Consider the following 14,039-nt stretch of genomic DNA (forward strand, 5'->3'; position numbering starts at 1 on the left):
AACATTAACAAAGGTCTTAACAAATTATTTGTAATCATTATTTAACCAAAGTCCATCAACAGAATGGCATTGACTTATTGGCAGTGTAGTAAACTGTCCTTATAAAACGGCTTGTCAGGTCTTTTAGTTTCTTTCTGAACATGCTATTCTACTTATTTTGGCATTTTTGGGTTAATAATTTGCATGAATGAAAGGTATAGGCACGGCATAAAGGAGATCAAAAGAGTAACGACGATACTCATTGCAGATGAGTTTTCAAGCCATTTTAAAATTTAAAATAAGGGAATTTCTGGGGGAAAAATTGTATAAATATTAATGACGGTTTGTTTATTTTATCTGAATGTCGTGTGCTTTTAAAAGAAATTGTCTAAATTGATATTTATCATCTGAACGTTTGAGAATTGGATCTTATCTGCAGATCTACTGTAGGACTCTCTTCAGTACAATGCCCCTTCTCTAAACCGTTTTACTCACCATAACATCTTTCTGGTTCTCTATATTTTTGGGTTGTAATGGAAAATTTGTGTTTATCAGCCTTCTGTATACTGTCCTTTTTGTTACAATGTTCATTCTGTTATTTTTGCCCCCTATGAATCTGAGTATTTGTGGCACTCTTTAAATTGTGGGGTTTTTTTTACGAAACTACCATGTCTTTTTTAGCATGATGTCACTGGATAACACAAATTCACCGTCATTACTACTGTTGTGGTGACAATTCTATATTCAGAAGTTAATATAGGTTAAGAATATTATCATGTTTTCAGCTGAATATTGGTTCCTCAGTAACTTTTAATATTGAAAATTGACTCTCTAATACCTGTTCCATTTCGAACTTCTTCACCTAAGATATAGATTATGTAAAACCGTATAGACTGGGTGAATCTTGGTATTGCCTCATCCAATTATCAGTTGATATCATGCAGAAAAAGTAAGTAATTCCATCATGTTGCCTCGTCTTCAACTGCTTGTTTATTAATCTTATCTTTCGTTGTTTAACCAGAAAATGTAACAAAAGAGTTATCGGTTCTTCTTCTTCATTAATCAAATATTATCGTTTATATTCTTTCACTCCTCTTCTTTCCTTCCCATTTGAAGAATATGCTCTCTTATATGACAGTTTGATTCTTTCCTTGATTATATATCTCATCAATAATTAGTGGAACGTTAAAGTTGCAACATATCACATTTTATTGCTTTATATATGCGTTATTGTTATCCGTATTACATTTTCTTTACCAAACAAGTGTTTTATTTATTCATTTATGAGTGTTATGTTTTGAAATAATGTCAACCTGTAAACAAATTTAGCTAACGCTGGATCTCTTTATTTATGGGAAAGATAAAAAAATTCCACAACTAGATGCCGTTTCTGCCAGAACCTTTCATGACTATACAAGATCTACACACACACACACACACACACACACATATATATATATATATATATATATATATATATATATATATATATATATATATATATATATATATATATATATACTGAAGTGTGTTTTTGAAAATTGCTTAAGGCTTTAATGTTAAAAAAGCTCATAATGGAAGATGTTTGTGTCATTAAATATGTTTAGGGTATGCTCACAAACGGCACATTCAGTCACATTTGAAATATAGTCTTATACTATATTACTCAGCTCTGTTAGTTTAGTAATAGATTATGCTACATCTAGACTGTTTTCCTCCATTGTTTTTGTTTATCTACGGTCTACAAAATAAGTATAAACATGCGATAATTTGTTGATTTTTCTCTCTTCTCTTTCAATTCTCAGCACTGAAATGAAATTTTTGTCTCATTGATTTTGAAAACCCTTTACATATATGTTCTATTGGTAGTTTGCTCCATCTGTTTGCTCTATAGGCTTTTATATGTTGATATTAAGGATTTTTCAATTGTTTGTTGAGCTATGCGGGGGCACAAGTACAGAAGTCATGTCATATGGTACTATTGTGCTAATTATTACTGTAGTGTAATGTAAATTAGTCGAGGTCAAATGAAGTTCCCGAAATTTTGTATCTCCAACTTCTGTACATTTACACACACGCACAGATTTTAGTTAAGTTCTTTGCAGCAGAAGGTTTCATGGATGTGTAAAAATCGCACTTGGTAAAATTTTTGTTTATGAATTTTGTGTAGTACAATTGCTATAACATTTTTGAATGATATTTTAGTGAAGTTGAATTGTTCTCATAATTTCATCACATTTATGTAGCTTTCATTGCCTTTCATTTTGGTGGCCTTAGTGGTTAGAGCGTTAGCCTCAGATGCGGGATGTCGCGGGTTCGAATACCGGCCGAATCATACCAAAGACTTATAAATATGGTACTAGCAGCTTCTTCACTTGGCGCTAAGCATTAAGAAGTTAGTGTTAGGTCTTTTCAGCACTGTGTCAGGATAATCTCACTGGGTGGGACGTGATGCCTGATGTTTGCGTCATGATGATGCCATTGCGAGACATCACTATAGACTGGCACACTGAAGACATCGTGACGATATGATTAAAAAATTGTTAAAGTTACGTTAAAATTCCAAATCACACAAACACACATTTCATTTTGTTACGAAACCTCAAACAGTATATTGTAGTCATTTGTACTATTGTTCTGCTCGTTTGTAGCTTGAAAAGCTTTATATATGCTAATGTCCAATTGTCACCCTTTTCTATGCTAGTCGGCTTATTACATTTTTTACCTATACCATTTTATTGTTTGCTGGAAATGCTTTGCATGTATTTCCATTTTCAATTTCATTATGTGATCGCCATTCATTATTTATGCGTTTAATCTATTTCCTTACTTGTTTGCTTCAAGCGGAGTCATGCATATTGATGTATGGTGCTTGCTATTGTACCTATCATTTAGAAATGTGGTTCATGTTTCTAAGTTTGTGCAAAATACTGTTATATTCTTTATTATAAACTCTTTTCTTTAGTGGGAGTGTCTTTTGCAGATTGTCTCTAGAAACATAATGACTGCTGCATCACCTTTGTCCTTTCATGTTTTACAAAATATTTCGAGATCCATCGGTTTATTTTTCCTATCCTTACGTGTAAACAATGTCTGCGTTCAACCGGTCATTTACCTATCGGCCTTAAACTCATAGTGAAATCTTTCCCTGCATGCTTTTGAAATGACTAGGTAGATTGTTGTTTTTAGATTTCTGTATATTCTTACTATATTATTTTGTTTTTACGATTGATTGATCTTATAGGTTAGCAACATTGTCGTAAATACAGTTATGTGATGATGATTGGAAGCGAACTAAAACCAACCAACAAAAAGTTTATGCTAAATAAATCACGTTTTACTGTTACAAAGAATGCAACTGGATGACCTTCTAAAATAAGTACTTTCATTTGCATAATTTGAATCGTTCCATAATACCTTTAAGCGTATGAACAATTTTGGATTTATATCAAATGTAAAATTTCCCGTGTTTAATTCTAAAATAAACCATTATGTGTTTTTTTCAGTTCAGCTGTGTCTTCTGTAAAATGTCTCTCCTTTTTGAGTTATTGTAGATTGATCTTTAGATTTATCCGAGATCTTCAACCTGTTTAGTAAATTTAGCCCAAGAGATGTGTGCATTTACCTAAATTATAACTATATTTTGTTCTTTTAACTGTATTGTTTCAACTATGGTGCTTTCATGGCTGATGCTGCTTTTAGTAATGTCGTTATGAATAAAACTAATATGCTAATCTGCATCTTTTCTGAAACATTGAATCTTGTTCGATGTTAGGATTTACCAAACAGCGAAGAATGTTACTTGCATAACATGAAAAACTTCTTTAAAGAGTGAACAGAGCATAAAATGTTTACTGAGTTCAGCCTCTGTGGTTTTGCAGACGCTGGCATAGTAAGCAGGCTTAATTCGGCGTTTTTGGAAAGGTCACTTGCATTAAAAGTACCAGTCCTTTCATCCAGTTGTACCATTTCCATAAAATATAACAAACATATGCTGGTATTTTTATATGTTTCGTCCAAGTTATGGGCTTACATAAGGAAGATCATCGTGACGCATCTGAATTTATAACGCATGTATGTTATGTCACCGAAATTGTGGAAACAGCTGAGAAAATCTATAAGGAACATGATTAGTATTGTGATATTTTGCAGTAAATATAAATATAAGCATGTCATGACAATACTGGTCAGCATTTTTTTCTACTGTCCTGCACAGGTGGATGGAGTAACACAAAATCTGTAATACGGACAAAGAAGCAAGGTAACGCTATATGTACTTTCGACCACACCGTTGGACCATTAAGCTGTTCTGAAAGGAAATCGTTTTGGATAGATTGGAACAATGATGACATCAAAGTTGGAAATGGTTCATATGAAGGTTCTACTAAATTCATGAACCAAAAAATTTCAAACAAAATGGAGAAACGTTATGTGGCCATATCAACATTTGCTAATGTTGTCGGAAATTGGACGTTTAACGCTTGTAAGTAACCTCTCTTTCTCTCAATGTAGTTCAGTATTAAATATAAGTCATCTGTCACCTAGATAATTTTTCTGGAATCTGAAGACATTTTTTGTTGATATTTCTGTAAACAGACTTAACTTTCGTCCGCACTACTTCTAAGGAATAAATTGTTGATTCTCTATTTGATATCTTTTGTATAAATATATTACCAAAGAAACGCAAAAAGACAAAAGAAAAACGACATCGCTAGGCAAAGGACATATTTTTTTTTACAAGTTTTATTTGACTATCACATATTTGTTGTCAGCTCAATCAAGCATATGCGAAATGACATCAGTGTCTGGGAATACTGCACCTCACACTGAAGGTACAAGCACTTCCAACACACAAGCAACAGCTCTGACAACCGAAAATACAACGACATCATTGGCTGAGGACACTGCAACTGTTACAAGTAGTAGAAACACTATCGACATACAACATTCAACTCCAACAATGGGAACGCCTGAAATAAATCAGCCAAACAACTCGACTTGTACGTGCCCTTGTCATGTTCGGAACAACCAGACTGAAAAAGAAAGATCCATGCACCTGACATCAGCGATAGAACAGGTCTTTATTATAGCTACTTTCTTGAAGGATTCATAATTTCTCTCATCCACATCATTTTCGGTATAATTACATCAGAAGTCGCGATTCACTTGGCATTTGTTCTTACAATTAACCTAACGTAAAATAGGATACAATGATGATAAAGCCGCACTTATATTTTTTGAGGAATGCGAGTAACATAATATCATCCTAACATTGAATATTTGCCACCTGATACCGCATATTATCTGACAAATGTTTTCGTGTATCGCAAACATAATAATGACCCGTATATTAAAGTAGTACATATTTTGAGAAGTTTGTATCACAGTGTAATTTAGTTCAGTTATACTATTTGATTTCCGTATTAGCAGGAGAACTCGCAAAATGAATCAGTGAATAAATAATACATCGAGACCCTCTAATTTCAGACTCGCATAAAACATACTACTCTAAAAGTACTAGACCAGTGTGATTCTCGGGGTTCATGATAAAGCAAGATGAAAATTAACCAGTTAGACTAGGAAGAACATTAACAAACACACAATACTGCAAACATTTTATACATCATAAATAAAGGCACTGTATAGCAAACGAAATTGTAAAGGACGATCATTTTTTTTTTTACTGTCTTCGATATAAATTAGGAGTTTCTTCTATTGTTAATAGTATTCATATTGGGATCGTTATAGCGGCGTAGCCTAGCGTATTTATGTTTTTTCACATACATTTTTCTAAAGTGCTACCAAGAAACCTATACAGAGTCAAAGTATAAAATAAAGTATTTAATGGTATCTCCTTTGTTTAAAAGAGTCGCCAAAGACCTCCTATTAATTTTAGGCTATTTAACCACAATACGTATTTAAATGACCGACATACCACGGACTAATTAACTGTGTCAAGTTCTTCGTAGAAGGAATTGTGTATATAGCTGTGGAAATGTCTACTGGTGTGGTAGATTAGCAATCTCCCCCCCCCCCCCAAAAAAAATAAAAAGCCATAAAGTACAATGAAATGGATAACTTATGAACAAATTCGAACTTTGAGGTATCGGATGTGAGGCGCTTTAGGAAAAAGTTTTCTTAGGCTATTAAGATATTGGTTTGCATTTAGGAAGTGGATTTAGAAATGTCTACAGAGTTATGCAACTATTTCAAACCTCAAGAAAAACTGATTCCGCATGCAGATGAATTGTCAGAGTTACAGTCGAGCAATGATTAAAAGGGTTCAAACATGAACCATTATTATTTTGCCCATTGAAAACCAAAGGAAACTATATCATTCACAATATAATTTTACATGAATGTAGGCTCAAAACGGAAGAAAACATGGATGCTGATGCTTATTTTTAAATCAGCAGCCGTGGTTAAGGTTCTTCATTCAACTGGAAATACATTTTAGTTGAAAACCAATATGATTTCTAGTAAAATTTCTTTAATCTAATGAATAACGCTAATTCCGGTCAAAGGGGGAGAATTAGAAATACAGATAAACAGCAAATAAAATAAAAGCAGATTAAAATATATATATATATAATATATAAAATTATAGAACATTTCCAGTGAGAACAAGTACTAACAGTATATGCTTTATGCCGTTCATTCTTTAGGTCTTAAAGATCTTTCAACTCTGAATATGTCATCTTATTCGTGATACAGAGATGTCCTCTAGATCATATCCCTTCATGTCTTCCAATTGTAAAAGATCGGATCACATACAGTTACTTGCTTGATTTTAAACATTTCCTCGGTAAAGTTATATACGTGTCTCTTTTAGAAAAATATTTGTGTTGTAATATTCTGACTGTCTCTTCAAGCTTACATTTGGCCGTCCCAAATTTATCAGTCAAGTAACAAAATTTGCTTCATTCTTGCTTGGTTCAACAGGAGTGAGTCATGCATATTGCTCTTTGATGAATCTTATTGCAGTCTTTATATAGTAGGATGTCGCCAATTTATTTCATATTTTGTAAAATACTTCCACAGTTTAAATTTTATAATTATGTTGACTTTTTGCATAATTAAGTTGAAAGATTATTCAGTATTTTTCATGCTATATTTCCTTTTGAACTGTTCTTTCCCCTGATCAAACTGTATATTTTCAGACTTTCTCCTTATAAAAGCATAGCGTACGTCATCTCCCGCTTTTATTTTCACGATTCAGTCAAATACTATTTAAAAAAAAGTAATTTTCAAAATGCTTTTACAACCATTCTGATATCTTTACAACCTTTGATATCAACAATTTCTTCCTGCCACTGGTGATCACAATGCATAGTATAAATTCTCTTGTAAGGAAATCTTTTAATCGCTTACTTATGTAAAATATATGTAGGCTGCTCAGCTAACCAACATTTAATTTCAGTGTAATTTATTTTACTTTTTCGCCGATTACTTTGATCATACAATTGAATGATATAGGTGCTCCTTGTTTATCATTCAAAATTCAATAAAACAACCAGATATTAATGATAAATAGCCAAGTGTTGTCAACAAGCCATCATCGTATCGATCTTGAACTATTTATTTAATCCTTTTCAAACATTGAATGATTTCATATTAACAACAGATTTTATCATTCCCGTAGTTGAAACTGCTGCTATTTTGTATATTTTTAGTGTTGCTTTAAATCAAACATTTTTGCCCATAAATTAACCTTTAATGTTGACGAAATCTTAAAATCGTCAGGTACGTTTATTATAAAGAAAATATTATTAACATTAAATACATAATGTATTCTTTCTTCTTACTGCACTGTTTTGAACATCTTGTTATCAGAGTTGATGCTGCTTGTATAGTCGTCGTCGTCGTCGTTTAAATTAATCTTTAAGTCGTTATTATTTCTGATATAGCGAAGAATATCTTTTAATTTTTAAAATATTAAAAATAACACTTTTAGATTCTTATTGTCCGAAACACCTGACTGCAACTAAACATTTATCCGATAGGCATTCTCTCTATATATCCGTTCATGTTAAGCTCGTTAAATATTTATGTATCATCCATGAAAACATTAAAATAGAACATAACGTAAGGTTTTGCTATCATTTATGAGGTGTAACATGTCTTGTTGCATCGCGTTACGTATTGTCTTCATATTCTGATTGATCCAGTAATTTTGTGGATTTGTGAGATAATATGATTAAACATGACAGGTTTAGACATTTTGAAGATTTGTGAGATAATATGATTAAACATGACTGGTCTAGACATTTTGGGGATTTGTGAGATAATATAATTAAACATGACTGGTCTAGACATTTTGGGGATTTGTGAGATAATATGATTAAACATGACTGATCTAGACATTTTTGGGGATTTGTGAGATAATATAATTAAACATGACTGGTCTAGACATTTTGGGGATTTGTGAGCTAATATGATTAAACATGACTGGTCTAGATATTTTGAGAGTAAGATACTTTTCAGAGTTCTGTTATGATATTATTTCCATGTATTAATTTCCTTATTTCGCGTGAGAAAAGATGTTTAGTCGTACATTTCAGCTAGGTCCAGAACTCTCGACATGTGTACTACTGTCAGAATTATTATTCTCCTAATTTTCGAAGACAGTTTACATAGATTCAGCCATTCTAGATCTAAGGGGAAAATAAAAAACCCAGGTGATAAGATGAAAACTAAAACGAGGCAAAATAACTGACAGAGTCCAATATCAAGACCTACTAGGTGTTAATGTGCTCCTACATGAAACACTTTACATATCAAAACCTTCTATGGCATCAGAAAGTATAGCGTGTAAATAATGAATAGAACATTAAACATGTGAACTAATAATTACCTGGAAAATCAATCACCAGAGTTGGCGATGGAAGAGATAAAACACTAGTAGTTAATTGTTCCCCCCCCAAAAAAAAAACATTAGGTAAGATAAGATAATAATTCTTTATTTCAGACTACATAGTTAATACATCTAACTTAAAATATAAATATAAAAAACATTTTAAATATAAAAGAACATTTATATCATATTACAAGTATACAGACACGATCGATATTTCATCGTTTAGAAAAGGAAAAATCTCTAAGAGTATGGGACTGAAGCAGTAAATGGGCATATAATAGTGATATTGCCAAATATAGTTAGTATTAGGGCAGAATATGGGAATTGTTTCATCGTTTCTAAGCAAGCAATACATAAGTTGATAATATTAGGTATGAGCGATGTGGTACATGTATGTAAATGATGGAAAGGTTTACGTGTTCAGGGTTTAAGCGGTATAGCTACAGGTGTGAAAAAACGTGAGCTGTAGATGAAGTGTGTTGTTGTTATGGGGTTTAACGTCATTTGTTCAGTATAATAGGATATACATGGCGGACAGCATAACTGGTGGACGGAGAACCCTGGAAAACCCCGGTAAGAACCTCTGAACAACAGAAAGCAGATGCTATGCTTTCTCAAATATCCACATTGGCTGAGCCCGAGACTTGAACCAAATCAGACAGAGGTGAGATGGCAGTGATTCGTAGCGGTGGGTGCTTTAGACAACTCGGCCACCCGGGGCACCGAGAACGTATGTAACGTAGCATAACGTTAATGAAAAACAGTACGCAATGTATGGATGAAAAATGAAAGTATAGGGAGTATTTCAATAAAGAAGATAGATATATATATATATATATATATATATATATATATATATATATATATATATATATATATATATATATAAAGCTTCCCTGCTTGGTGTAATCAATTATAACAGCTGTTGTAATTGCAGCTCTTACTGTCAAGTGAGTATATCAGGTTTGTATAAACTAGTATAAACTACCTTTTGGAGAATACTAAGCGTTGGGTATGTTTGCATTCTCACCGTTGTAAGTCGTATGAAATATATACCTCCAAATTATAATTATTACACCCAGATTTTGTTTCTACGTCGAAATGATGACAACTTATATGTACCCTTAACCTTGGCTTTCACAGCATAAACATATATCGAGGAGGTATCTGATTAATTTCATTATTCACATTCTTCATCGTCACTTAGAAGAGTTATTATGGTTCATTGGTTTTTGTGCTAAATATTGGTCGGAACGGGGTAACTGTATAAAGCAATACCTGATTTCTGCCAAACTTAGTAAGCCGATTTGTACTGATACAATCTCAGATATGATTTTATAAATCTTTCACAGATAAAGAAAGAGTTAACAGTGGAGAAGAAGAATCTCTCTTCTGTGATCAGGCAGAACACCAGCGCACGTGATGAGCGCGTGTCAGCGAAGATTATGGGATGCACCATTGGTGTGTGCGTCCTGACGACAGTATTTGGTTCTATCATCATCGTGGACCTCGTTAGACTCGGGCGATTTATCTGGGATAGGTTTCAATAAAGGCGTAACATTTTTGTACTCTTGAACGCCTTTCCTGGCATCGGAAATATTAAGTGATACCGACATATAGGCTACTCTGTGTTCTTCTATTCATTTCTAAAAATAATATAGTGCTATAGTAAATATTAATATATTTTGCCAAGCGGTGTTTACTTTAATTTGATGCCTTAAATCATTATCATAATATAATTTGCAGATGAGTAGAGGACGTATACCAGCTCATGGGCGTGGATCATTCAAATACTTATTAACTTGAAAATTGGAAGGATTAATTTAGCACAAATTTGATTATCCAAGGTGTTTTGCTGTTTGTTGTAATGTTAGCATCGTTTCGTGAATGTCATCTAGAACTGTGCAATTGTTCTGAGTTTTATGGTGGAAAGATCTTGGACCACGCCCTAAGTTTTAAATACCGCGTACCTGGTTCGTACTTACTAACTCCCACGGTATATGCTAACTGCAAACATATTAGACTAACCAAAACAAAAGAGATAAAATATTTCCCAGCAGCATGATCGTGCTTCGACGTTTCGCTCCATAGGGCCATATTAAGGTGAATTTAAATTGATCTTTTTAAAATGGACTCAAGGATAGGGTGAAATTCGAAATGAAACTGTAATCGCTTCTTTTATCATCTTTTACGGACAATTCTTGAAATTTGATTAGGTAATAACCCAAATACGTCTTTGACATACCCTATCTATGAGGGTGACTATGGAATTTGGGAGTTAATTTGGTGAATAATAAGGTACCAGTATCTTAGAACGCATGATCAGATATGACTTTAGTAGGATACAAAATATCAGAAACTTTGTTCGTTACCTTTAATAGCATCTATAAATTTTGAGTCGTACAATACTGGACGTGGTTGAAAATAACGCTTTTGCTACAAGTTTTGTTTTCTACATAACTGGTCGTGGAGGAGAATAACTTTATTGAACCACATTTTTTAAAGGGTTTCCTTGCTGAATAACTGTCATAATATCCACTGAGAAATAGGTAGTCGAATCTGAGAAAGACAGATATTTAACCGGAAATGTTTGAAATCATTAAATGGATACAAATTTTACAAATTTCTAGTCCAGCTGTTACTATTCTCGGCGATCGCCAGTAGTTTCAGACATAAGTGGCGTAAAATATATTCAGGTTTAAATCACAGCTATTGCTTTATAAATGCGCATAATTAGGATTCGAACCTTATATTTTATTTTATACATCATTTCGGAATGAAACAGTAAAATTCCCATCCATTCTTCTAACACAGGAGACATTACCAGAGTAAACGGACGAGTAGGTCGATCATACATATAAAACAAATAGGATATAGCATGTAATATATTACAGTTCAATAGGTATATATAGTGTCGTACTTTTCATCAAATTGTGAATCAAGTGATCTTGCTATAAATTTATTGTTACGTAGAATAAAGTACTGGAAGTCGCCCTAATAGGCTTCACCATTCCAACAATAGTTTGCATGATGAAATAAAGAAAGATCAAATCAATAACTTTTTTCAATCTCATACTATTAAGATATCGATAATCTTGAGTAGTTTGTTTCATGTATAATCTGGTTCATAGTAGCCCTTATTCTCGGTTATTCTCTGCATTGAAATGTGATGAATTTTTCATTTTATATTTTTTACACTGTGATTTGACTCATCTCAAGTTTTGGAGAGATAAATAGTGACACACACCCATTCACAGTAGTGATACATACATACACGTTAGTGACACACGCATACACTAGTGACACTCGCATATACATATAAGTGAAACACATAATAAACAATATTTACACATAATACACAATAGCGACATACACATTCCCTTTCTTTGAGCGTGATCTAATGTTTTACTGCTGTGTCTTTGCTCAAATATTCGTTATTTGCACAGATCTATTTCTGTTCCTCCAGTGGTATTGCTGGATTACGGAATTTATTGCTATAAATTTTGTTCATAAAATAGAATAAATATATCGACTGAATGCTATGGTAACATATTATTGCCCTCATCGTAAAAACATGATATGGATCGTTTGTGCCGCCACTCTATCTGTGGACTGTATTTGGCAAAGAACGTGGTAAGAATGACTTCACTTTCTGTTGTGAAGAGTTGCTTTAAAGTCCCTGGCTTTGGGTTGAGGGTTTGCGTAATCGAGACAGAGGAGTCAGCATAAATGACTCCCTTAAAGGGGATGCAACCGAATTGCATCTGCATTTATCAGAGTTATTCTCTTATTCGCTTACAGGTACGTTAAACATTTTATTCTTTGTAAATTCTAAATTCTACCACATTTTATTCTGTGTAAATTTTTTAATTATTTCTCTTATATGCTTTAATGTCAACAGCATGATATGTGTCTAAATGCACTGTAGCCATCATTTCAGTATTTTTGTGCCGAAGTTCTCAATAATTACATTTTTGTGTTTATTATTATTATTATTATTATTATATGAAATTGTAAATTGTTAACTATATAATGGTTCCGATGCAGTAGTTAGATAATTGAAGTAATAATAGAAGTGACTCTTTGTTAATTATGGCATATTTGTTTGTGATTATAAAATTAATATTTGTTATTACAAACTATTTCCGCTACCATACCAACTTCATGTTCTACTATAATTAATGTCGAATATGAATTTTGCATACTTTTAATGTTATCAACCTTTATTTTTGGGTGTTTGTCGTTTAATATTCGAATTTTTGTGTTTGTTTGAATTTAGTCACATCTGAAGTATATTGTGGCTACTGTTTGGTTATTAAGTTATATGAGCATTTACGGGCATTTATACGAAGTTTCAAATAGAAACCGTCCAAAAAGTATGACGTTGGCAAGCCTTGATTAATTTTGACATAGAAGTTGAATAATTACATGTATTGTTATTTTGCATTTTTTATATATAGAATGCTGTATTGTTTTAACAAAGCTAAATGCATCTGTATTTCTAACATTACAAGTAGAGACCAACCTGGTCAGCTACTGACCCTAGAATTGCAACACCTGTTTCGAATCCCTCGATGGAACGACACCTCTCAAGTCACTGTGACGGACAGGAGATCAAAACGCTCTAACAATCACCCACCAGTCGGTCCGGGGAGTTTACGACACAACATTCCCCTGAAATAATTGTGAGACAAAACCTTCATGACAAATTGAAACTCTACCATTATAAATAGGTAGAAAACTGAAACCACTGCAATGTATTGGCACCATAATTTTAGTATACTGCCATATTGACACCATTGCAGGATATTGGCTCCATAATTTTAGTATACTGCCATACTGAAAACATTGCAGGATATTGGCTCCATAATTTTAGTACACTGCCATACTGAAACCATTGCAGGATATTGGCACATTGCAGGATATTGGCACCATAATTTTAGTACACTGCCATACTGAAACCATTGCAGGATATTGGCACCATAATTTTAGCATACTGCCATACTGAAACAATTGCAGGATATTGGCACCATAACTTTAGTACACTGCCATTCCAACATGAAAAACTGTGTAGCGTCATTTTCACTTTTGAATATTAATATTTAAGCTGAACGATTTCGGAGCATGAACTAACAGGAGAAGTCAGGGGCACAAAGTATTCACGTTTTGAAGATGGAGGAGTTACAATACAGTTGTCATAGTT

General features: G+C 33.1%; 1 protein-coding gene across 1 annotated transcript in view; it reads left to right on the top strand.

The window, feature by feature from the left end:
• Positions 1-13,062, top strand: part of LOC149779918 (uncharacterized) — a 34,210-nt gene extending 21,148 nt beyond the window's left edge. The window contains exons 4-6 of the mRNA XM_089936616.1: positions 4,196-4,462; positions 4,752-5,056; positions 10,189-13,062. Of these exons, the coding sequence (XP_089792742.1) occupies positions 4,196-4,462; positions 4,752-5,056; positions 10,189-10,386 (770 nt within the window). The 3' untranslated portion in view covers positions 10,387-13,062. The remainder of the gene's footprint in view (positions 1-4,195; positions 4,463-4,751; positions 5,057-10,188) is intronic.
• Positions 13,063-14,039: the final 977 nt, after the last annotated feature.

Source organism: Sinohyriopsis cumingii, chromosome 16 (genome assembly GCF_028554795.1).
Source record: "Sinohyriopsis cumingii isolate HCF-2022 chromosome 16, ASM2855479v2, whole genome shotgun sequence".
NCBI classification, from domain to species: domain Eukaryota; kingdom Metazoa; phylum Mollusca; class Bivalvia; order Unionida; family Unionidae; genus Sinohyriopsis; species Sinohyriopsis cumingii.